This window comes from Sus scrofa, chromosome 9, assembly GCF_054392235.1.
Source record: "Sus scrofa isolate SSC_HxYL_T2T_F1_AM1 chromosome 9, Sscrofa_HxYL_maternal_Yorkshire_Landrace_v2.0, whole genome shotgun sequence".
Taxonomy (NCBI): Eukaryota; Metazoa; Chordata; class Mammalia; order Artiodactyla; family Suidae; genus Sus; species Sus scrofa.
In genome coordinates, this window is record NC_139391.1 from 3,205,650 (window position 1) to 3,228,157 (window position 22,508).

At 60.9% G+C, this 22,508-nt stretch overlaps 2 protein-coding genes across 6 annotated transcripts in view; both read left to right on the forward strand.

Annotated features, from left to right (window-relative positions):
- Positions 1-13,877, forward strand: part of DCHS1 (dachsous cadherin-related 1) — a 36,214-nt gene extending 22,337 nt beyond the window's left edge. For all 4 annotated transcript variants that reach the window (XM_084974819.1, XM_021062333.2, XM_084974817.1 and 1 more), the window contains exons 3-21: positions 563-751; positions 845-1,076; positions 1,196-1,432; positions 1,756-2,781; positions 3,000-3,193; positions 3,409-3,505; positions 3,605-3,762; positions 3,950-4,814; positions 4,912-5,151; positions 5,241-5,366; positions 5,948-6,157; positions 7,679-8,557; positions 8,680-8,793; positions 8,967-9,178; positions 9,267-9,421; positions 9,524-9,654; positions 9,771-10,054; positions 10,353-10,491; positions 10,806-13,877. In XM_084974819.1, the coding sequence (XP_084830945.1) occupies positions 563-751; positions 845-1,076; positions 1,196-1,432; positions 1,756-2,781; positions 3,000-3,193; positions 3,409-3,505; positions 3,605-3,762; positions 3,950-4,814; positions 4,912-5,151; positions 5,241-5,366; positions 5,948-6,157; positions 7,679-8,557; positions 8,680-8,793; positions 8,967-9,178; positions 9,267-9,421; positions 9,524-9,654; positions 9,771-10,054; positions 10,353-10,491; positions 10,806-13,417 (8,100 nt within the window). In that variant the 3' untranslated portion in view covers positions 13,418-13,877. The remainder of the gene's footprint in view (positions 1-562; positions 752-844; positions 1,077-1,195; positions 1,433-1,755; positions 2,782-2,999; positions 3,194-3,408; positions 3,506-3,604; positions 3,763-3,949; positions 4,815-4,911; positions 5,152-5,240; positions 5,367-5,947; positions 6,158-7,678; positions 8,558-8,679; positions 8,794-8,966; positions 9,179-9,266; positions 9,422-9,523; positions 9,655-9,770; positions 10,055-10,352; positions 10,492-10,805) is intronic.
- An 818-nt stretch (positions 13,878-14,695) lies between these two features.
- Positions 14,696-22,465, forward strand: TPP1 (tripeptidyl peptidase 1). Of its 2 annotated transcripts, XM_003357132.5 has the most exons (13): positions 14,696-14,741; positions 14,838-14,909; positions 15,166-15,305; positions 16,554-16,704; positions 16,876-17,003; positions 17,443-17,621; positions 17,790-17,988; positions 18,123-18,311; positions 18,550-18,619; positions 19,307-19,427; positions 19,511-19,669; positions 19,841-19,966; positions 20,098-22,465. In XM_003357132.5, the coding sequence occupies exons 1-13, from the start codon at positions 14,698-14,700 to the stop codon at positions 20,236-20,238; spliced, it is 1,719 nt and encodes a 572-aa protein (XP_003357180.1). In that variant the 5' UTR covers positions 14,696-14,697; the 3' UTR covers positions 20,239-22,465. The 2 variants fall into 2 exon arrangements, with proteins under 2 accessions (XP_003357180.1, XP_013844908.1); XM_013989454.3 differs by lacking the exon at positions 15,166-15,305.
- The last annotated feature ends 43 nt before the right edge of the window (positions 22,466-22,508 follow it).

Consider the following 22,508-nt stretch of genomic DNA (forward strand, 5'->3'; position numbering starts at 1 on the left):
AGCGCGTTCCCAGCGGAGGTGGGCCCAGGCAGCGCCCTGCCTTCATGTTTCAGCTCTTCCACTGTAAACAAGGGTCTTTGCACGGTCTAATTAGTGCCACGTTTTTTGCATTTTTGTGCTTTCTGTTTGGCGATTTTGCTGTTTCAAATGGTCCCCAAGCGGAGCACTGTGTTTCTAAAGCACAGGAAGCCTGTGCCCCGCCTTCCAGAGGAAATAGGTGTGTTGGATAAGCTTCTTTTAGATAAGAGCTCTGCCATTGGCCATGAGCTCATGTTAATGAACCAACAACATATGTTAAGTAAGGTGCCTTTAAACAGAAACACACAAAGACAAGGTTGCATGTTGACCAGTTGACAAAAATGTGATCAGAGGCTCACAGGAACTGAGGGCAAATGGTGAGGTCTGGGCTGGATTTGGATTCAGTGTCCTACAAGTCCCTTCTGTGTGTCCACCGTCCAGACTCTGGCCACCAACTGGACCAGGGCCTGCTCCTTCTAATTGCCACCTGGCTATGGCTTTTCTGGCCAAAAAATGGGGCATGACTCACCCGGCCTCTCCCCAGGTGACAGCCACAGATGCAGACAGTGGCCCGTTTGGCCTCCTCTCCTATTCCTTGGGTGCCGGACTTGGGGCCTCCGGGTCTCCCCCGTTCCGCATCGATGCCCACAGTGGCGACGTGTGCACGACCCGGACCCTGGACCGGGATCAGGGGCCCTCCAGCTTCGACTTCACTGTGACAGCGGTGGATGGGGTGAGTGGACAGACCCTGGGCAGGTTGGGGGGGGGCGGGGTGTTTGCCGGGCCCGTCAGGGCCCGCTGGACAGATGGCCGCTTGTCTCCCCAGGGAGGCCTCAAGTCCATGGTGTACGTGAAGGTGTTTGTGTCGGACGAGAACGACAACCCCCCGCGGTTTTATCCACGGGAGTACGCGGCCAGTCTGAGCGCCCAGAGCACACCAGGCACAGCTGTGCTGAGGGTGCGAGCCCACGACCCTGACCAGGGGCCCCATGGGCGACTCTCCTACCACATCCTGGCTGGCAACAGCCCCCCACTCTTTGCCTTGGACGAGCACTCAGGTGAGGCCCTCCTGCCCCAGGGCTTGCCTCTCCGCCCACCCGCCTGCCTGCCTCCCGCCCCAGCGCTCCTGGCCCTGCTCGGCTTCCTTATCCCCTTTCACTCCTGTCCCTCCTCCCAGGGCTGTTGACAGTAGCCTGGCCCCTGGCCAGACGGGCCAACTCTGTGGTGCAGCTGGAGATCGGCGCGCAGGATGGAGGCGGCCTCCAGGCAGAGCCCCGTGCCCGAGTCAACGTCAGCATTGTGCCTGGAACGCCCAGCCCGCCCGTGTTTGAACAGCTACAGTACGTCTTTTCTGTGCCAGAGGATGTGGCGCCCGGGACCAGTGTGGGCGTAGTCCAGGCGCACAACCCACCAGGTACCGCTTAGCATGCTCTCCCCTCGGGGCCACGCCCAGACACCCCAAGGCAACCCTTGAGTACCACACCATAGGGACAGCCCAGCGCCAAACACATGCTGGTCCCAGCCCCCACCACCTCCTCGGGCCTGGGGCAGCACTCCGCTTCGTCGTCCCGGGTATCTCGCCAGTGCCACCAGCTTCTTGGCCAACACCTGCCTCTCCCGCTGAAACTTTGAGAGGCACAGCTGCGGGCCCCGCCGCACCCTTTCGGGATCCGATCTGAGCCTCAGCTCAATAGGTGCCTCCCATCTCTTTCCCAACCCTTCTCTCCTTTTCCCTAGGTCGCCTGGGGCCTGTGACCCTCGCCCTATCAGGCGGGGATCCCCGAGGACTCTTCTCCCTAGATGGGGCCACGGGGCTGTTAGAGACGCTTCGCCCCCTGGACCGGGAGCTGTTGGGACCAGTGCTGGAGCTGGAGGTGCGGGCAGGCAGTGGAGCGCCCCCCGTGTTCGCCCTGGCTCGGGTGCGTGTGCTGCTGGATGATGTGAACGACAACTCCCCTGCCTTCCCTGCACCAGAAGACACGGTGTTCCTGCCACCGGGCACTGCCCCAGGGACCCCCATCTACACGCTGCGGGCTCTGGACCCCGACTCGGGCGCTAACGGTCGAGTCACCTTTACCCTCCTTGCAGGGGGTGGTGGGGCCTTCACCGTGGACCCCACCACAGGCCACATACGGCTCATGGGACCTCTGGGGCCCTTGGGGGGGCCAGCCCACGAACTGGAGCTGGAGGCCCGGGATGGGGGCTCCCCACCCCGCACCAGCCACTTTCGACTGCGGGTGGTGGTACAGGACCTGGGGAGCCGTGGGCTGGCTCCCCACTTCGACAGCCCTACTTACCGTGTAGACCTGCCCTCTGGCACCAGCCCTGGAACTCGGGTCCTGCAAGTGCAGGCTCGAGCACCAGACGGGGGCCCTGTCACCTACCACTTGGCAGCAGATGGGCCAAGTAGCCCCTTTGGCCTGGAACCCCAGAGTGGGTGGCTGTGGGTGCGAGCCGCCCTGGACCGGGAGGCCCAGGAGCTGTACACGCTGAGGGTAATGGCAGTGTCTGGCTCCAAAGCCGAGTTGGGGCAGCAGACAGCCACAGCCACCGTAAGGGTCAGCATCCTCAGCCAGAACGACCACAGCCCTCGCCTGTCTGAGGAGCCCACTTTCCTGGCTGTGGCTGAGAACCAGCTCCCAGGGACCAGTGTGGGCCGGGTCTTTGCAACTGACCGAGACTCAGGGCCCAATGGACGTCTGACCTACAGCCTGCGACAGCTGTCAGAGGACAGCAAGGTCTTCCGCATCCACCCCCAGACTGGTGAGCACTGGGACCCAAAATCTGAGACCCCATAACCCTGTCTGCAGACTAGAGAGCGCCCGCACGGGATCCCCAGAGCCCAGCCACAAGGACCAGATCTGAGCCCCAAGGCTTACCCTGGCCCTCCCTCCCCACGACCCGGGCCCCGGGCTCTCCCAGACCTCAGGCTCCGCATGCCTGCTCACCCACACGTGACCTCTCTCCACCCTGCCCTCCAGGAGAGGTGACCACGCTGCAAACTCTGGACCGTGAGCGACAGAGCAGCTACCAGCTCCTGGTGCAGGTGCAGGATGGGGGCAGCCCGCCCCGAAGCACCACAGGCACCGTACACATCACAGTGCTGGACCTCAATGACAACAGTCCCACGTTCCTGCAGGCCTCGGGGGCTGCCGGTGGGGGGCTTCCCGTGCAGGTACGTGACGCTGCAGGACCCTGCCCTGGGAAGGAAGAGGGTACCTGGGTCTCCATAGAGAGCTGTAGGTGTAGGTAAGAGAAACTACATCTTGGAATAAGCCTGAGAGCCGGAAAAAAAAAAGGGCTCTGCAAGCACAGAGACTGGGGCACTCATCCCGAGCTGTGGCAAGAAGAGGAAGGCGACCACTCCAGGCGGGTTGTGTGTTCCCACAGGTGCCGGATGGTGTGCCTCCGGGAACACTGGTGACGACCCTGCAGGCCAAGGATCCAGATGCGGGGGAGAACGGAACCATCCTCTACACGCTGACCGGTAGGGGCTGGAGCAAAAGGAGCTGGTGGGGGACGGCAGGCCCCCGGACATGCCCAGCTCTGGAACCCCAGCGCTCATCCTTCCTCCGCCTGTCCCCAGGTCCTGGCTCAGAGCTCTTCTCTCTGCACCCTCACTCGGGGGAGCTGCTCACGGCAGCCCCCCTGATCCGAGCCGAGCGGCCTCACTATGTGCTGACGCTCAGCGCTCACGATCAAGGCAGCCCGCCTCGGAGCTCGAGCCTCCAGCTGCTCGTGCAGGTATGGCTGCGCTTACTCCCTTATGGCCGCCCCTCCGTGACCACAGACAGGTGTGGGTACCCCCCTCCCGGAGCCCATCTAGGCACGCTGCGCTGCCCACCCTTCTGGCCACCCAGCTGGCCAGCCCAGACGCCCTTTTACACGGGTCCCCCTAATTCCGTGCTCCCTCCTGGGTCCCCACGCACAGGTGCTTCCCTCAGCTCGCTCGGCCGAGTCGCCGCCCGAACCCTCTGAGCCGGACCCCACGGCGCCGCTGCCTGTCGTGCTGAACGTGACAGTGGCCGAGGGGCTTCCGCCCGGCTCCCTGCTGGGCTCGGTGGCGCCTCCAGAGCCGGCGGCGGTGGGCGGCCTCACCTACACGCTGGTGGGCGGCGCCGACCCGGAGGGCACCTTCGCGCTGGACGCGGCCTCGGGGCGCTTGTACTTGGCGCGGCCCCTGGACTTTGAGGCGGGCCCAGCGTGGCGCGCGCTGACCGTGCGCGCCGAGGGCCCGGGAGGCGCGGGCGCGCGGCTGCTGCGCGTGCAGGTGCGCGTGCAGGACGAGAACGAGCACACGCCGGCTTTCGCGCGCGACCCGCTGGCGCTGGCGCTGCCCGAGAACCCCGAGCCGGGCGCGGCGCTGTACACCTTCCGCGCGTCGGACGCCGACGGCCCGGGCCCCAACAGCGACGTGCGCTACCGCCTGCTGCGCCAGGAGCCGCCCGCGCCCGCGCTTCGCCTGGACGCGCGCACCGGGGCGCTCAGCGCTCCCCGGGGCCTGGACCGCGAGGCCACCCCCGCTCTGCTGCTCCTCGTGGAGGCCGCTGACCGGCCGGCCAACGCCAGCCGCCGCCGCGCAGCCCGCGTTTCCGCGCGCGTCTTCGTCACGGACGAGAATGACAACGCCCCGGTCTTTGCCTCGCCCTCACGTGTGCGCCTTCCCGAGGATCAGCCTCCCGGGCCCGCGGCGCTGCACGTGGTAGCCCGGGACCCGGACCTGGGTGAGGCCGCACGCGTGTCCTATCGCCTGGCCGCCGGCGGGGACGGCTGCTTCCGGCTCCACCCCAGCACCGGTGAGTGGAGCGGGGGGCAGAGGGGGGGCGGCGAGGAGGCTGCGGAGCGGGAGAGGGTGTTGAGGTTTCCCTCCCACCTGCCCGACCGCCCACCTAGGAGCGCTGTCCGTGGTGCGGCCCCTGGACCGCGAGCAGAGAGCTGAGTACCTGCTGACCGTCGTGGCCTCGGACCACGGCTCGCCGCCGCGCTCAGCCACGCAGCTTCTGACCATCAGTGTCGCGGATGTCAACGACGAGGCACCCACTTTCCAACAGCAGGAGTACAGCGTCCTCTTGCGTGAGAACAGCCCACCTGGCGTCTCTCTGCTCACTCTAAGGGCCACCGACCCTGACCTGGGTAAGATTCGGGGGCTGAGTTGAGAGCAGGAGGGCTGGGGCAAGAAAGGGCACATTCACCCTCTGGTCTTCCTTGTGGCTCCTCCTCAGGGGCCAACGGGCACGTGACTTATGGAGGCGTCTCTGGCGAAAGCTTCTCCCTGGACCCAGACACTGGCGTTCTTACAACTCTCCGGGCCCTGGACCGGGAGGAGCAGGAGAAGATCAACCTGACAGGTACCCGGTGACAGGCCCCTGCAAGCCTGAGGCGTTGTGGCCACCAGTGTTGCAAGGGCAGGACCCCCAGAGTACCTTCTAGAAGCTGGCACCTCTGACAGCACAGCTTCTGTTACATTTTTGGATCCTTCTGAAGCTGGAGAGTGTGACAGGGTGCACTGTGAACTGACTCGCAGGCTGTCACCACTGTGGTCACACTAGCCCTCTAGGGTTCCCTCAGATGATACTGCAGTCATTTAACAGAGGAGCACGGAGCACATGGATGTTGGCTATGGCGAGATTAAGTGACTTGCTCAAGCTGACCCAGCTTGGAAGGGGTAGAGCTGAGACTTGAACCCAGATCTTTTGTTACGTGACTTAGCACTTCTTCTGTCACACTACCACTAATCCAAGATACATCAGACGTGCCTCTTCTGACACACGACTGTGTGCGTGTGCCTGTACATTCGTAGGCACCTGTGGGGTGTGGGGAGAGGAACATCGGGCTTTTGCGCGCACCCGGCAAACAGCCATGAGCACCACGTGGTGGGCTCCTCGCAGGACGGGAGCAGGTGCAGCTCACTGATTTTGCTTCCCGACAGTGTATGCCCGGGACGGGGGCTCACCGCCGCTCTTGGCCCACGTCACAGTGCGCGTGGCGGTGGACGATGAGAATGACCACGCCCCCGCCTTTGGGAGTGCCCATCTCTCCCTGGAGGTGCCTGAGGGCCAAGACCCTCAGACCCTCGCCACACTTCGGGCCTCTGACCCAGATGCCGGCGCCAACGGGCAGCTGCAGTACCGCATCCTGGGTGAGAGCCTCCCCACTTGCCTCAGTCTGTCTGCTCCTCACACTGGCCTGTGTCCCACCCAGTGCGTCTGGTCTCTTCCTTCTCTCTGTTTTGCTCTCTTTCTTTCATGCGTATGTGTATCTGTCTCTTTGCACCTCCAGTTCTTGCTCTCTCTTTGTCTCTGTTTTTGTCTTTCTGTTTCTTTCTTTTTCTCGCCCATCTCCCTCTGTAGAGCAGTTATTCTCAGACTTCTTTGGTCTCAGAAACCCTTGACATTCTTAATTTTGGAGAACTGTAAAGAGTTTTGGCTTATGTGACATCAGTATTTATTGATATAATAAAACATGACATAATAAAGTGAGACGTATATTATATATATTAGAAAAGCATGTCAGTATTTACTGTATTGGTTTGTAAAACTAAGAAAGATTTTTAAATATCATTGCTAAATAAGCCAGTGAAGTGAAGTGCTTCCCATGTTTCTGCACAGGCCCAAGGAAATGATGGGTTTCAACTAACAATTTGTTGGACAGTAACGGGGTTGCAGAGATGATAGCAGGTGTCATTGAAGGCAGGCCAGCAAAGACCTAATGAATCTCTGAAAACAATGCATATTTATGCTCTGCATGGTCTACCTAGAACATGCTAGAAAACACAAGGCTGTATCAGCACACTTTCTATTATGCATCCAAGTGATGATGTCATCACACGCCATGTAGCCTCTGGGCTCCACTGTCCGTTTGTGAGTTAAGAATGAAAAAGTCGGAGTTCCCGTCATGGCTCAGTGGTTAATGAGTCCGACTAGGGACCATGAGATTTCAGGTTTGATCCCTGGCCTTGCTCAGTGGGTTAAGGATCCGGCGTTGCTGTGAGCTATGGTGTAGGGTGCAGACGTGGCTCGGATCCCACGTTGCTGTGGCTCTGGCGTAGGCTGGTGGCTACAGCTCCGATTCGATCCCTAGCCTGGGAACCTCCATATGCTGTGGCTGCGGCCCTAAAAAAAAACCAAAAAAAAAAAAGAAGAAGAAGTCATATATTGTCTTAGTATTGCTCTGAAAATAGTTTTGATCTTAGGTACTCTCTGAAAGTATCTCGGAAATCCCTGGGGTCCCCAGTCCACACTATGAGAAAATCGGCTTTATAGTATCTTTCTTTACTTTCTGTGTTCCTCTTTCTCTGCCCTTCTCTCCCTCTCTCTTTCCTTTTTTTTTTTTTTTTTTTTCTTTTTAGGGCCGCACCCGCCGCATATGGAAGTTCCCAGGCTAGGGGTCAAATTGGAGCTGTAGCCGCTGGCTTACACCAGAGCCACAGCAACGCAGGATCCGAGCTTCATCTGAGACCTACCTCCACAGCTCATGGCAACATCCTTAACCCACAGAGCGAGGCCGGGGATCGAACCTGCATCCTCGTGGATACTAGTCAGATTTGTTTCCGCTGAGCCATGATGGGAACTCCTCTCTCTCCCTCTCTTTGCTGCTGCCTGTAAATCACCCCCACCCCCTGGGCTGATACACATATTTGTATGTGTGCCCTCCTCCACAGATGGGGACCCGGCAGGAGCCTTCGTCCTAGACCTAGCTTCTGGGGAATTTGGCACCATGAGGCCGCTAGACCGAGAGGTGGAGCCAGCATTCCAGCTGAAGATAGAAGCCCGAGATGGAGGCCAGCCAGCTCTCAGTGCCACCTTGCTTGTGACAGTGACAGTGCTGGACGCCAATGACCACGCCCCCACCTTCCCTGAGCCTGCCTACTCCGTGGAGGTGCCTGAGGACGCGCCTGCGGGGACCCTGCTGCTGCAGCTACAGGCTCATGACCCTGATGCCGGGGCCAATGGCCACGTGACCTACTACCTGGGTGCAGGTGCAGCCGGAGCCTTCCTGCTGGAGCCCAGCTCTGGGGAACTGCGCACGGCCACAGCCCTGGACAGGGAGCAGTGTCCCAGCTATGCCTTTACTGTGAACGCGGTGGATGCTGCAGCTGCTGGGCCCCTAAGCACCACAGTGCCTGTCACCGTGACGGTGCGTGATGTCAACGACCACGCACCCACCTTCCCCACCAGTCCCCTGAGGCTGCGCCTGCCCCGCCCTGGGCCGAGTCTCAGCACCCCGACCCTGCCTCTGGCCACTCTGCGAGCCGAAGACCGTGACGCGGGTGCCAACGCCTCCATCCTGTACCGCCTGGCTGGCACCCCACCGCCTGGCACCACGGTGGACTCTTACACCGGTGAAATCCGGGTGGCCCGCTCCCCTGTCACTCTGGGTCCCCGGGATCGTGTCCTCTTCATCGTGGCCACTGACCTTGGCCGTCCAGCTCGCTCTGCCACTGGTGTGGTCATTGTGGGGCTGCAAGGAGAGCCTGAGCGTGGACCCCGCTTCCCCCGGGCTAGTAGTGAAGCTGTGCTTCGTGAGAACGCACCCCCAGGTGCGTCCCAGACACATCTCTCAGTTTGGCAGCCCTGGGTGGGCTGGGGTTACGCGCTGAAAAGGGTCCCCAGCGCCCTCAGTCCTGAGCTTACGGTCCAGCTGGTACTGTCCTCTCTGCAGGAACTCCCGTTGTCTCCCCCAAGGCTCTCCACGCGGGGGGCTCGAGTGGACCCATCACCTACAGCATCCTCAGCGGGAACGAGCGAGGGACGTTCTCCATCCAGCCCAGTACAGGTAGGGAAGGGCCGGAGCAGGGGGCTCCGTGAGGGGCAGCCTCCTGGGGGAACCCCGTCCGGGCCTCAGGAGCCTCTGGTTGGGGAGGGGCGGCCCTTGAGTAAAGGGCCTCAGGGAGGGAGGCTCCAGGGCGAGCAAGGAGCCTGGCACTGACGCACCCTGCCTCCCGCCAGGAGCCATCACAGTTCGCTCGGCCGAGGGGCTGGACTTTGAGGCCAGCCCGCGACTGCGACTCGTGCTGCAGGCGGAGAGTGGGGGAGCCTTTGCCTTCTCGGTGCTGACCCTGACCCTGCAAGACGCCAATGACAATGCGCCCCGCTTCCTGCAGCCCCACTACGTGGCCTTCCTGCCCGAGTCCAGGCCCTTGGAGGGCCCCCTGCTGCAGGTGTGGGGAGGGATGGGAAGATGGGGGGCAGGGCTGGGCAGACTGTGTCTGTGGCCGGCCTGGTGCCAGCAGCCTCCTGCCCCACCAGGTGGAGGCCGATGACCCGGATCAAGGCCCCAGCGGACAGGTCTCCTACAGTCTGGCTGCATCCCAGCCGGCCCGGGGCTTGTTCCACGTAGACCCGGCCACGGGCACCATCACCACCACAGCGATCCTGGACCGTGAGATCTGGGCTGAAACTCGGTGAGGCTTGGCTCTGTAGACCCTGAGGCTCCCTTCCGGGGCCTTCAGGGCCCTCGATTCCCTCCTCCTCAGGCCCCACCCCTGATGGTGCTCTGTGTCCAGGCTGGTGCTGATGGCCACAGACAAGGGCAGCCCGGCGCTGGTGGGCTCCGCCACCCTCACGGTGCTGGTCGTCGACACCAATGACAACCGCCCCACCATCCCCCAACCCTGGGAGCTCCGCGTGTCGGAAGGTGAGGGCTGGCTAAAGTGAGCGGTACCGAGGGCGGCAGGGTGGCCCCGAGCCCCCCAGCCCGGGACTCCGGGGGCATCCGGGACCATGCCAGACACGCCATGCCGTGTGTTACAGACGCGCTCTTGGGCTCAGAGATCGCACAGGTCACGGGGAACGACGTGGACTCGGGGCCGGCGCTGTGGTACGTGCTGAGCCCCTCTGGGCAGCGGGGCCCCTTCAGCGTAGGCCGCTACGGAGGCCGCCTCTCCCTCACGGGCCCCCTGGATTACGAGCAGCGGGACCGCTACCACCTGCAGCTGCTGGCCCACGACGGGCCGCACCAGGGCCATGCCAATCTCACTGTGCTCGTGGAGGATGTCAACGACAACGCACCCACCTTCTCCCAGAGCCTCTACCAGGTACTGATGCCCGGTGCCGCTCACGTCGAGGGGAAGGAACGAGGCTGCAAGTGTCCGGGGAGCCCTAGATGTTGGGACTGTCCTGGGAACGGGGCTGCAAGGGGTGCATCTCAAACCAGCCTTCCCAGTGCTGGAGCTGTGTCCAGGTTCTTCAGCCAGTGCCCAGAAACGGGGGAAGGTGGGCAATTCAGATTGTCCAAGCGGGACTGGATGCCCAGCCCCGCTCCTGGACCAAGCCCCAGCACACGGGCTGAGTGGGCAGCAGGGCGGCGTGTAAGTCCTCGTCCTCACCCCTCAGGCGATGCTGCTTGAACACGCACCCCCAGGCAGTGCCATTCTGTCCGTCTCTGCCACCGACCGGGACTCGGGTGCCAATGGTCACATCTCCTACCACTTGGCTTCCCCCGCAGAGGGCTTCAGTGTTGACCCCAACAACGGTACATCCTTCGGGGACCTACTTCTCATCCCCGTCCATGTTGGGCCCTATATCTTGCCTGAACTCTTACCTCCCAGGTCTCTGATCCAAGGAAGACAACCACCCTGCCTGCCCCCACCACGTCTGTTTTAAGCACTGTCCTCACTGCATGTCCAGAAGCTGTTCTCTGAACCTGGGGGGGGGGCCACTCCCTATCTCCCGGCACAGGCTACTCCCTAGAGTCGGACTTCCCAGGCCATAGGCCAGTCCCCAAAGGGTCACTGTTCCCCACAGCCTCTGCTGACCCCATGCCCCACCCTTCCCTTCTCGTCCCAGGCACCTTGTTCACCACAGCGGGAACGGCGGCCTGGGGCCATGAAGGGCCAGGAGTGGTGGATGTGGTGCTGGAAGCACGCGATCATGGGACCCCCGGCCGGGTGGCACGAGCCACAGTGCACGTGCAGCTGCAGGACCAGAACGACCATGCCCCGAGCTTCACGTTGCCGCACTACCGCGTGGCAGTGAGCGAGGATCTGCCCCCCGGTTCCACCCTGCTCACCCTGGAGGCCACAGATGCTGACGGAAGCCGCAGCCACGCCACCGTGGACTACAGCATCGTCAGTGGCAACCGGGGCCGAGTCTTCCACCTGGAACCCCGGCTGGCTGAGGCTGGGGAGAGTGGTGGACTGGGCCCCCGGGCGCTGGGCTGCCTCGTGCTGCTCGAGCCGCTAGACTTCGAGAGCCTAACCCAGTACAATCTAACTGTGGCTGCAGCTGACCGGGGACAGCCACCTCGCAGCTCAGCCGTGCCAGTCACTGTCACCGTGCTGGATGTCAATGACAACCCACCTGTCTTCACCCGGGCGTCCTACCGCGTGGCGGTGCCCGAGGACACGCCTGTTGGAGCTGAGCTGCTGCAGGTGGAGGCCTCCGACGCTGACCCAGGCCCTCACGGCCTCATACGCTTCACCCTCAGCTCAGGCGACCCTTTAGGGCTCTTCGAGCTGGACGAGAGCTCGGGCGACTTGCGACTGGCCCGCCCCTTGGACTGCGAGACCCAGACTCGACATCAGCTGGTCGTGCAGGCCGCCGACCCCGCGGGCGCACACTTCGCTTTGGCACCGGTGACCATCGAGGTCCAGGATGTGAATGACCACGGCCCGGCCTTCCCCCTGAGCCTGCTCAGCACCAGCCTGGCGGAGAACCAGCCTCCGGGCACCCTCGTGACCACTCTGCACGCGGTCGACGGCGACGCCGGGGCCTTCGGGAGGCTCCACTACAGCCTGCTGGAGGCCGGGCCAGGGCCCGAGGGCCGCGAAGCATTTGCGCTGAACAGCTCCACGGGGGAGTTGCGGGCACGCGTGGCCTTTGACTACGAGCACACAGGAAGCTTCCAGTTGCTGGTGGGGGCGACTGATGCTGGGAATCTGTCAGCTTCGGTCACGGTGTCAGTGCTGGTGACAGGCGAGGATGAATATGACCCCGTGTTCCTGGCCCCAGCTTTCCACTTCCAGGTGCCAGAAGGTGCCCGGCGTGGCCACAGCCTGGGTCACGTGCAGGCCACAGATGAGGATGGAGGTGCCGACGGCCTGGTGCTCTATTTCCTGGCCACCCCTTCCCCCTATTTCGGCATCAACCAGACTACAGGTGCCCTGTACCTGCGGGTGGACAGTCGGGCACCAGGCAGTGGAACAGGCACCTCTGCGGGTGGTGGCCGGACCCGGCGTGAGGCACCGCGGGAGCTGAGGCTGGAGGTGGTGGCACGGGGGCCTCTGCCAGGTTCCCGGAGTGCCACGGTACCCGTGACTGTGGACATCACCCACACTGCGCTGGGCCTGGCGCCCGACCTCAACCTGCTCTTGGTGGGGGCGGTGGCCGCCTCCCTGGGCGTCGTGGTGGTGCTCGCGCTGGCAGCCTTGGTCCTAGGGCTGGTGCGGGCGCGTAGCCGCAAGGCTGAGGCGGCGCCTGGCCCCATGTCGCAGGCAGCGCCGCTGGCCAGCGGCTCCCTGCAGAAGCTGGGCCGAGAGCCACCCAGCCCACCCCCCTCAGAGCACCTGTATCACCAGACTCTCCCCAGCTACGGTGGGCCAGGAGCTGGAGGCCCCTACCCCCGCGGTGGCTCCCTGGACCCCTCGCACTCGAGCGGCCGGGGCTCAGCAGAGGCCGCAGAGGACGACGAGATCCGCATGATCAACGAGTTCCCCCGAGTGGCCAGCGTGGCCTCCTCCCTGGCTGCCCGTGGCCCTGACTCCGGCATCCAGCAGGATGCAGACGGGCTGAGTGACACGTCCTGCGAGCCACCTGCCCCTGACACCTGGTATAAGGGCCGCAAGGCAGGGCTGCTGCTGCCCGGCGCGGGAGCCACGCTGTACCGAGAAGAGGGCCCCCCGGCCACGGCCACAGCCTTCCTGGGGGGCTGTGGCCTGAGCCCCGCCCCTGCCGGGGACTACGGCTTTCCAGCAGATGGCAAGCCATGCGTGGCAGGTGCGCTGACGGCCATCGTGGCCGGTGAGGAGGAGCTCCGTGGCAGCTATAACTGGGACTACCTGCTGAGCTGGTGCCCTCAGTTCCAGCCGCTGGCCAGTGTTTTCACAGAGATCGCCCGGCTCAAGGATGAGGCTCGGCCATGTCCCCCGGCTCCCCGAATTGACCCACCGCCCCTCATCACTGCCGTGGCCCACCCGGGAGCCAAGTCTGTGCCCCCCAAGCCAGCCAGCACGGCTGCAGCCCGGGCCATCTTCCCTCCAGCCTCTCACCGCTCCCCCATCAGCCATGAAGGTTCCCTGTCCTCAGCTGCCATGTCCCCCAGCTTCTCACCTTCCCTGTCTCCTCTGGCTGCTCGCTCACCCGTGGTCTCACCGTTTGGGGTGGCCCAGGGCCCCTCAGCCTCAGCACTCAGTGCAGAGTCCGGCCTGGAGCCACCCGACGACACGGAGCTGCACATCTAGCTGTGGCCCGGGCTGGGCCCCGACCTGGGATGCTCACTGCGTCCCCAACGCAGGCCCCGTCTGAGCCTGCCCCGGGCAGCCTCGGACCACGATTGGCCACGGGGGCGGGGGGCCTGCCCCCGTCCCTGAGTCCTCCACTGGGGCAGGTCTCCCATCTCACCACAGCCCTGGCAGAGCACCAGTACCACGAGGCCCTGCCGGGCACTGCCCTGTGGCCAGGTCCAGCGTGGGGAGAAAGATGAAGAGGCGGCAGGCTCGGTTTCTCCTCACCGAGGGCTTCTTGCCCTGTGTCAGCACCCTGAGATGGAGCCGAGACTTTATTTATTGGGGGGTAGGGGGGATGGGGGCGGTCCCTCCAACCTTTGGGGCCCAGCTCCTTTGGGTTCCGCTGACACCCCTGCCCCTGCCCAGAACCAAGTGCCAATTCTCACTCTGGAGCCTTAATAAACTGCAGTTTGTATCCCGTGTCCAGCTCTGTTCTTTGGGAGCTTAGGGACAGGAAGGCACCCTGGCACATGGGGGACGCCTCAGGAGGCACGGAGGGTGGGACACAGAGGTGTTGGGCGAGGGGGGGGGGGGGCGCCACAGGGAGCCCGGGCTTAGCCCAAGGCTGACTGGCACTTCTCTGTGCACTGACCTTCCCCTCTAAGGTGGGCAGGAGGCCCAGAGAGGGCGGACGGAGGAGCTTGCTTGTGGCAGTGACCTAGAGAGGGACTGGCTGGGTGGGGAGAGGTTTTGGAGATGACCACTCTCGGCCTGAGGGTCTTTAAGGAGGTGGGGCATGGATACAAGAGCAGCCAAGTGGTGGATCCGTTTTTCTTGGGGCCACAAACGGGCACGTGTGATAAGAGCTCACATTTGTGGAGCCTTTGCCAGGGGAGGCTCTCTGCTTTCTCTCTGCCCGTTGGCACTGCAGCCTTCTAGGCAGAGCCCCTTTAACCTAATCGGCTCCATGTTCTACCCAAAGAGACCTGGGCTCCTAGAGGTGACTCTCCTGATGCCACGTGGCCATGAGACCCCGGGTCTGCAGTTCCACCAGCCTCCAGGGGCTCTGCCCTGCAGAGCTCCCTGGCCTGCGGGGAGTCCTGGATTGTGGCAGCAGGTGGGGGGGGGAGCCCGAGTTTACAGCGATTGACAGACCACAAGGGAGCATCCGAGTGGCTGTGTCCCCAGCATTCAGCACCGCCCATTCGAGGGAGGAGCCAGCACCGTCACTAGTTTCTAGGCAGAGAGGGAGGTGGTGGTGGTGGAGGCGGGACAGGCCTCACGTGATCTGTCATATGACAGCAGATCTGCAGAAAGGCCGGATGGGACCCCGAGCCTGGTGAGAAACTGGGGGCCCCGGAGAAGGGAACCACGTTGGGGGTGGGACTGCCATGGTGGCACGGCTCCTGCTGAAACCCACGTGCCGCCCCTGCAGCCTCCTTGGGCTCCTCGCCCTCTCTGTCGCCGGCCAGTGCAGTTACAGCCCGGAGCCTGACCAGCAGCGGACGTGAGTTGACTTAGCGCCGACCGCCCCCTCCCCGTGGCCTGTCCTGCACCCACTGTCCTGGTTCCAGCCTCCCTCACCCCTTCCCCGCCCCTGGTACCCGCTCCTCAGCCCAGGTTCCCAGCCTCAGTTCCTGGTCACCCACCTGCTGTGATCCGAAGCTGCTTCTGGAACCCTCCCCAAGGGCTAGACCCAATGCCGAACCCTTCACAACAAATCTTTGCCATCCCCGCCCTAACAAAGGCCCCTGACCCTGCAGGCTGCCCCCAGGCTGGGTGTCCCTGGGCCGTGCGGACCCTGAGGAAGAGCTGAGTCTCACCTTTGCCCTGAGACAGCAGAACGTGGACAGACTGTCTGAGCTGGTGCAGGCTGTGTCGGACCCTGGCTCTCCTCGCTACGGTGCCTGTCAGGACGGGGCGGGGGGTGGGGGCAGGAGGGAGCCATGTGGGATGCCAGTGGAGGGTCTGGGCTGGGCTGAGCATGGATGGTACAGGTCGGGTCACAGACATGCTCTCGGTGCCTGTCTGAGGGGCTGATACAGGGCAGACGAATGGCAGTGGCCATCACTGAAGAGGTTCCAAATAGAAAAGTGAATTGGAGGGAGTTCCTGTCATGACTCAGTGGAAACAAATCTGACTGGGATCTATGAGGATGCAGGTTTGATCCCTGGCCTCGCTCAGTGGGTTAAGGATCCGGTGTTGCCGTGAGCTGTGGTGTAGGTCGCAGACGAGGCTCGGATCTGGCATTGCTGTGGCTGTGGTGTAGGCCGGCGGCTACAGCTCTGATTCGCCCCCTAGCCTGGGAACCTCCATAGGCCGCAGGTGTGGCCCTAAAAAGAAAAAAAAAAAAAGACAAAAAAAAAAAAAAAGGCAAATAAACAAAAAACGGAAAATGAATGTGGTTAAGAGTACAGGCTTGGTCATCAGATCTGGTTTCAAATTCTGATTCTGCTATATAACAGCTGCCCGACAAATGGCCAAGTAGCATCCGGTACAGACGGGAGCCTCATGACCTCAAATTCCCCTCCCTGCTCCTCACACTCACTCCCATTCACTCCTCCATCCGACCCCAAGGCTGCGGCTCCAACTCCGAAACTCCCACTTCTCACCATTCCTTGACGATCCGTAATTTGCTCCAGTGGTCAAGCTGGATCGTGTGCCTCCCCTGTTGCAAGCCCTTCGTGGTGGGGGAAGGGGCGTGTGTGTGCGCGGGGCAGTCTCAGACTCACCCAGCAGGTGTGTGCGTGGCTCCAGGCAGGACAGCAGTGACTCACCATCAAGTTAGGCTAAAAATTAATGAGTATGAAGATGTGAGCTAAATCAGAGGTCACCATTGGCTCGGAAAATCTTGAAAACTTTTTTTGGAAGTAAATGTAAAATGAACAATTGTAACCTATTAATCTCACTGGTTTTTCGCAATCATGACAATGCTTGCTCTGGCCAGCATTTGCAACTTCCTGGCCTTTAGGAGAAATCCATTTTTCCTCCATCAGCCTGCACCTGCACAGCTTTGCCTTTTTACTAGATGGTCCCCATGCACCCCTCAAGACCCTGCTCCAGTTTCCCTGGGAAGTCCCGAGTGAGGTCCAAAAAGAGCAACTTGGAAAAGCAATGAATGAAGGCAAGAGCCTCTCTGGACTCTCTGCAGGAAAGTACCTGGCCCTAGAGGATGTGGCTGACCTGGTCCGGCCATCGCAACTGACACTCCACATGGTCCAAAAATGGCTTTTGGCGGCTGGAGCCCGGAACTGTCACTCGGTGACCACACAGGACTTTCTGACTTGCTGGCTGAGTGTCCGGTGAGAGGGAAATAATCTCCCAATAAGGAGATTAGTCACTCCGGCGGGAGGGAGCTGAGAGCTTGCCAGGGGCTGTGGTTGAAAAATACCACTAACTGCCCAGGGATGCTCAGGCAGCCTCTGCTTCACTCTGTGCTTTCTGACCTCTGTCCTCTGATCTCTGACCTCCAGACAGGCGGAGCTGCTGCTCTCTGGGGCTGAGTTCCATCGCTATGTGGGGGGACCTGCAGAGACCCATGCTGTAAGGTCCCCGCATCCCTACAGACTCCCGAAGGCCTTGGCCTCCCACGTGGACTTTGGTAACACCCAGTGGGGTTGGCGAGGGTTGGGACAGGCAGAGCCTGGAACCTAGAGAAGAAGGCATCTTCTGGAATTTAGATGCCGTGGGGGAGGAGTTCCCGTCATGGCTCAGTGGTTAAAACGAACCCAGCTAGTATCCATGAGGATGCGGGTTCGATCCCTGGCCTCGCTCAGTGGGTTAAGGATCCTGCGATGCTGTGGCTGTGGTGTAGACGGCAGGCGTGGCTCGGATCCCGTGTTGCCGTGGCTGTGGTATAGGCCTGCAGCTACAGCTCTGATGGCACCCCTGGCCTGGGAACCTCCAAATGCCGCTAAAAGGACAAAAAAAACAAAAACAGAAAACAAGATGCCGTGGGGGGTGGCTGGAGAGGGGTTAGTGGTAAAGTGGGGGCTGGGGTCTAAAAGATCTCCTCCTCAATCCTGACCCCTCCCCCACAGTGGGGGGGCTGCACCGCTTTCCCCCCACATCAACCCTGAGGCAGCGCCCTGAGCCACAGGTGACGGGGACCCTGGGCCTGCACCTGGGGGTGACCCCGTCCGTGATCCGCAAGCGGTACAACTTGACGGCACAAGATGTGGGCTCTGGCGCCACCAACAACAGCCAAGCCTGTGCCCAGGTGAGCCGTGCAGAGAGCCCCAGGTCCTTGCAGCCTCCCCAGGGGACTGGCTCTCCGACTCCAGCCCCTGGCGCTCATGCCCAGTCCTGCCATCTGGGACGGCATCCCCGACCTGACCCCCAGGGCTGCGGCCTCTGACCCCCGGCCTCTGCTCTGACGCCCTCCTAGTTCCTGGAGCAGTATTTCCACGCCTCCGACCTGGCCGAGTTCATGCGCCTCTTCGGTGGGAGCTTTGTGCACCAGGCAGCCGTAGCCCGCGTGGTGGGGCAGCAGGGCCGGGGCCGGGCCGGGATCGAGGCCAGCCTAGACGTGGAGTACCTGATGAGCGCCGGCGCCAACATCTCCACCTGGGTCTACAGCAGCCCGGGTACAGCCAGGGGACCGGCCGGCGGGGGTGGGGCGGTTTTCTCTGCTCCCCCGAGGGAACCGCACGAGCTGGAGGGAGGTCCTGACAACCACCCCACATGACGGCCCTTCTGCCTTCCCCCCCAAACAATCCAGGCCGGCACGAGTCACAGGAGCCCTTCCTGCAGTGGCTCCTGCTGCTCAGTAACGAGTCGGCCCTGCCACACGTGCACACCGTGAGCTACGGGGATGACGAGGACTCCCTCAGCAGCGCCTACATCCAGCGCGTCAACGTCGAGCTCATGAAGGCTGCTGCTCGGGGGCTCACCCTGCTCTTTGCCTCAGGTGACCTCCTACTCTGAACCTAGACGCCCCCCCCCCCCCAGGAGAGCCTTGACCCCATAGCGACTCCTGGACCTGATCTCCGATCACAGTCTGAACTCAGCAGGGACCACTGGCCTGACCGCTAAACTCTGACCTCCGGCAGTAATGACTGACCCTTGAGTTTCCTCCCTCGCAACTGAACCCACATTCCAAGCTCTGACCAAGTAATCTGAGTGCTAAACTTGGGTCTCTCTCCCAGGTGACAGTGGGGCTGGGTGTTGGTCAGTCTCTGGAAGACACCAGTTCCGTCCCAGCTTCCCTGCCTCCAGGTAAGCACCCCGAAACCACTCACCTGTGACCACCAGCCTTTCTCCTGTGACCTCGTGATCTGGAACCGAGCGACCCACCAGGGGCTCCTGTGGCTCCGCCCTCAGCTCAACTCTGCTTCCGGCACCCCCTCTTCTTCCTGTAGGTCCCAAGCCTCAAGTCTCTCTTATATTTTCGTCTTTTGTCCGCACCGTGGCACACGGAGTGTCCCAGGCTAGGGGTCCCATAAAAGGTGTAGCTGCCGGGCTACACCACAGCCACAGCAGCTTGGGATCCAGGCCACATAGGTGACGTACTCCAGTGCTCACGGCAATGCTGGATCCTTAACCCACCGAGCGAGGCCAGGGATCGAACCTGCGTCCTCATGGATGCTAGTCGATTTTATTAACCACTGAGCCACAATGGGAACGCCTAAGCCCCAAGTCTCTTGAGCAGGACACAGCTCCTGGTGTTCTGCTTCCTCAGTCCCCAGGCATCTTAGTGGAGGATTTGGCGGGCGTTCTGTAGGCAAAAGTGTACAGAGTCACCTCAGGCCAGCCTTGAGGGCTCAAGACCCCTCAGTCGTCCCCACGGACATGCCTCCCCAGAGTCCAGCCCCTCCAGCAAGACCCAGGCCAAAGTCGCCCACCCCACGCATCCCAGAGCTGCCCTCAGGACCCGTCCAATCTGAGTGCTGCTTCTGCCCTCAGCCCCTACGTCACCACGGTGGGAGGCACATCCTTCCAGAATCCTTTCCGAATCACAAATGAGGTCGTTGACTATATCAGCGGTGGCGGCTTCAGCAACGTGTTCCCCCGGCCTTCATACCAGGTACGGTCCCGTTTGTGTGGACGGACGCGGGGGTGGGGGGTCCTCAGTTGGGCAGACAATACTCACTCGAGGATACCTTTCAGGAGGAAGCTGTCACCTCGTACCTGACCTCTAGCCCACACCTGCCACCATCCAGCTACTTCAATGCAAGCGGCCGTGCCTACCCAGACGTGGCTGCCCTCTCCGATGGCTACTGGGTGGTCAGCAACCACGTGCCCATTCCGTGGGTGTCTGGCACCTCGGTGAGAATCAGCCTGGCTCCAGCCCCTGCCCAGGAACTGCCCTTCTCCTCTGCCCCAAGACCTTGCTCACAGAGCCCCTGGCTCCTCAGAGCCCCGATCCTTCCCGACCCCCACCCCCCAGCGTCCAGTCACTCCGACCTCTAACCTGTACTTGCGCCCTCACCCTTGCAGGCCTCCACTCCCGTGTTCGGGGGATTCCTGTCCCTGATAAATGAGCACAGAATCCTCAGAGGCCACCCACCTCTTGGCTTTCTCAACCCAAGGCTCTACAAGCAGCATGGAGCAGGGCTCTTTGATGTGAGTGTGGCAGGAAGGGGTGTAGACATTTTCATGAGTATGGCGAGTGCTGAGATGAACTCAAGGGCGATTCTGATGGGGTGGGAGCGTCCTGGCACCAGCGGGCCAGCTCTGATGCCCCTCCCCCTTAGGTGACCCATGGCTGCCACGAGTCCTGTCTGAATGAGGAGGTGGAGGGCCAAGGTTTCTGCTCGGGCCCTGGCTGGGATCCTGTGACAGGCTGGGGGACACCCAACTTCCCAGCTCTGCTGAAGACACTAATCGACCCTTGACCCTGTGCTGCTAGAAAAGGGGGCCTGTCCGCTGCCCCACAGCTGGTGGCTCCGTCCCTTATTCTGCACTGCCAGAAGCCCTGATGAACCCTCAACTGCTGATCGCTGCACACAGCTGCTCTCCCCAGCCCGGAAAGGCTGTGCACTTGACTGCTAAGCCCACCTGCGCCATCACACTCAGGGCCCCCTTCACCTGTCCCAGGCCCCTCTACTGATGCACTGTCCGGGAGCCTCCCCGAACCACCCCCTCCCCCCCTGCCCCCATGTCTTCTTGGGCTTTTCAGCAAGGCTTTTCCACGGGGTTGCCGGCACTATCTGTATACCCTGCTTCCCCTCAGCTTCACTCCTCAATTCATTGCCTTGAGGCCTCTGCTCTCTCACTTTCTCACTCCTCCCTGGTCCGGCGCACACGTGCCAGTCTTGGCTTTACGAGCTCTGTCACCGGTGCCTGCCCCCTCTCCTGCCCTGGCTTTCGGGGTCTCTGACCACCCCCTCTTCCTCTTTCATCCTCTCTTTCCTCTTTCTCTGCTTCCTCACTGAATGCTGGTGTCCTTCACGGCTCCAGCCTTACCCTTCTGCTCTTCTCATCGTCTCCGCAAACAAATCAACCGCTGGCATCCCCAGCCATCACCATCTCATTAAATCAGACTGCCTCTCCAGCAGGGATTGATGCCTCAAGTGCAAAAGCTGTGTGACACTCAGTCCTTCATCGCTCTTCCTCCAAATCCCAGACTGTCGTGTTTCTGCTTTGTAAATGACAATTTCATCCAACCAAGCCAGAAACCTACAGCGTCAGCCTAGAGTCTCATTTCCTTCAGCTCCCCGCATCACCACCTTCAATCGACAAGTCCTGCTGACTTTACCTCTTAAATATATCTTTATCAGTCCCCAAGTCCTGCCAATTATACCTCCTAAGAATATCTAGAATTTGGGAGTTCCCATCGTGGCTCAGTGGTTAACGAATCCGACTAGGAACCATGAGATTGTGAGTTCGATCCCTGACCTTTCTCAGTGGGGTAAGGATCCAGCGTTGCCGTGAGCTGTGGTGTAAGTTGCAGATGTGGCTCAGATCCCACATTGCTGTGGCTGTGGTGTAGGCTGGTGGCCACAGCTCCGATTCAACCCCTAGCCTGGGAACCTCCATATGCCACTGATGCAGCCCTAGAAAAAGGCAAAAAGACAAAAAAAAAAAAAAAAAAAAAAAAAAAAAAAGAATATCTAGAACTCATCTATCTATCTCTGCTGCTACTACATTAGCTTTGAGCCATACTCTCTTCTCTGAATTGCAGAGGCCCTTTTGTAAGAAGTGTCCTTACTTCCCGTCCTTCCTTAAAGCCATCCAGCAGGGCATTCTCTGGTGGCCTAATGGTTAAGGATCTGATGTGGTCACTCCTGCGGCTGTGCTCCCGGTTGTGGCTCGGGTGTGATCCCTGGTGCAGGAGCTACTGCATGCTATGGTCATGACCCCCCAAAATCCATCTACCAGACTAAGATCCAATTCCCATGAGGTCATTTAATTAATTAAGACCTTTTGAAGACGACTGGATAGAGTTCAGGCTTTTTATCACGACTCACAAACCTAATCCTTTCCTTGCTGTTTGTTCCTGGGTAACAAATTTATTCTTCCCCGCTCTCCCCATACACACATTCACTTTTGCTCAAGGTCGTCCGTACCATTTTAACACTGCCCTGGTCCCCTCTGCCTGCTTGATTCCACACTTCTTTCAAGACTCAGCTCGGAAGTCCCCTTCTCTTATGAAACTGTTGGCTCCCTGAAGCTAGTTGATTTTGGTATGGCAAAAAAATCCCAGATTTTTAACACCAAACCTGTTTGATTCTTGGTTCTGCTACAGACTAGGAAAGAGCCTTGGGCAAGTAAATTCATCTCTTTGAGCCTTTTCCCTCATCTGTTAAGTGAGGATATTGATACCTACCTTTCATAGTATTCAGGGAATCAGAAAATAGAATAAAGTTGATAGAAGGCCCTGGACACAAAGAAGTAGGCAGCAGCTGGTAGTTCCCATCCCTGGCCCCGCGTGCCGTGTCTGCCTCCAGTATTGGAAACACCCCATCGTGCCGAAATTGCCAGTTTACCTGTTTGCCTCCCTTTCCAAGACCACTGGTGCCTAGAAGACTAGAATCTTGTCTTACTTAACTCTGTATAAGCAGGCCCTAGCTCAGGACTGGCAAATAGGAATTAAATAAATTTGCTGCCTTGGAAACACTACTTTTTCACTGGCTGTGATTTTGCACATGTTGTTTATTCAGGC

Bases quoted from the DNA above. Each gene is read 5' to 3' on its own strand.
- TPP1 (XM_003357132.5), top strand. From the start codon at position 14,698: ATGACAGCAGATCTGCAGAAAGGCCGGATGGGACCCCGAGCCTG. The intron at 18,620-19,306 runs GTAAGCACCCCG...TTCTGCCCTCAG, and splicing joins CCCAGCTTCCCTGCCTCCAG to CCCCTACGTCACCACGGTGG. The intron at 19,428-19,510 runs GTACGGTCCCGT...GATACCTTTCAG, and splicing joins TCCCCCGGCCTTCATACCAG to GAGGAAGCTGTCACCTCGTA.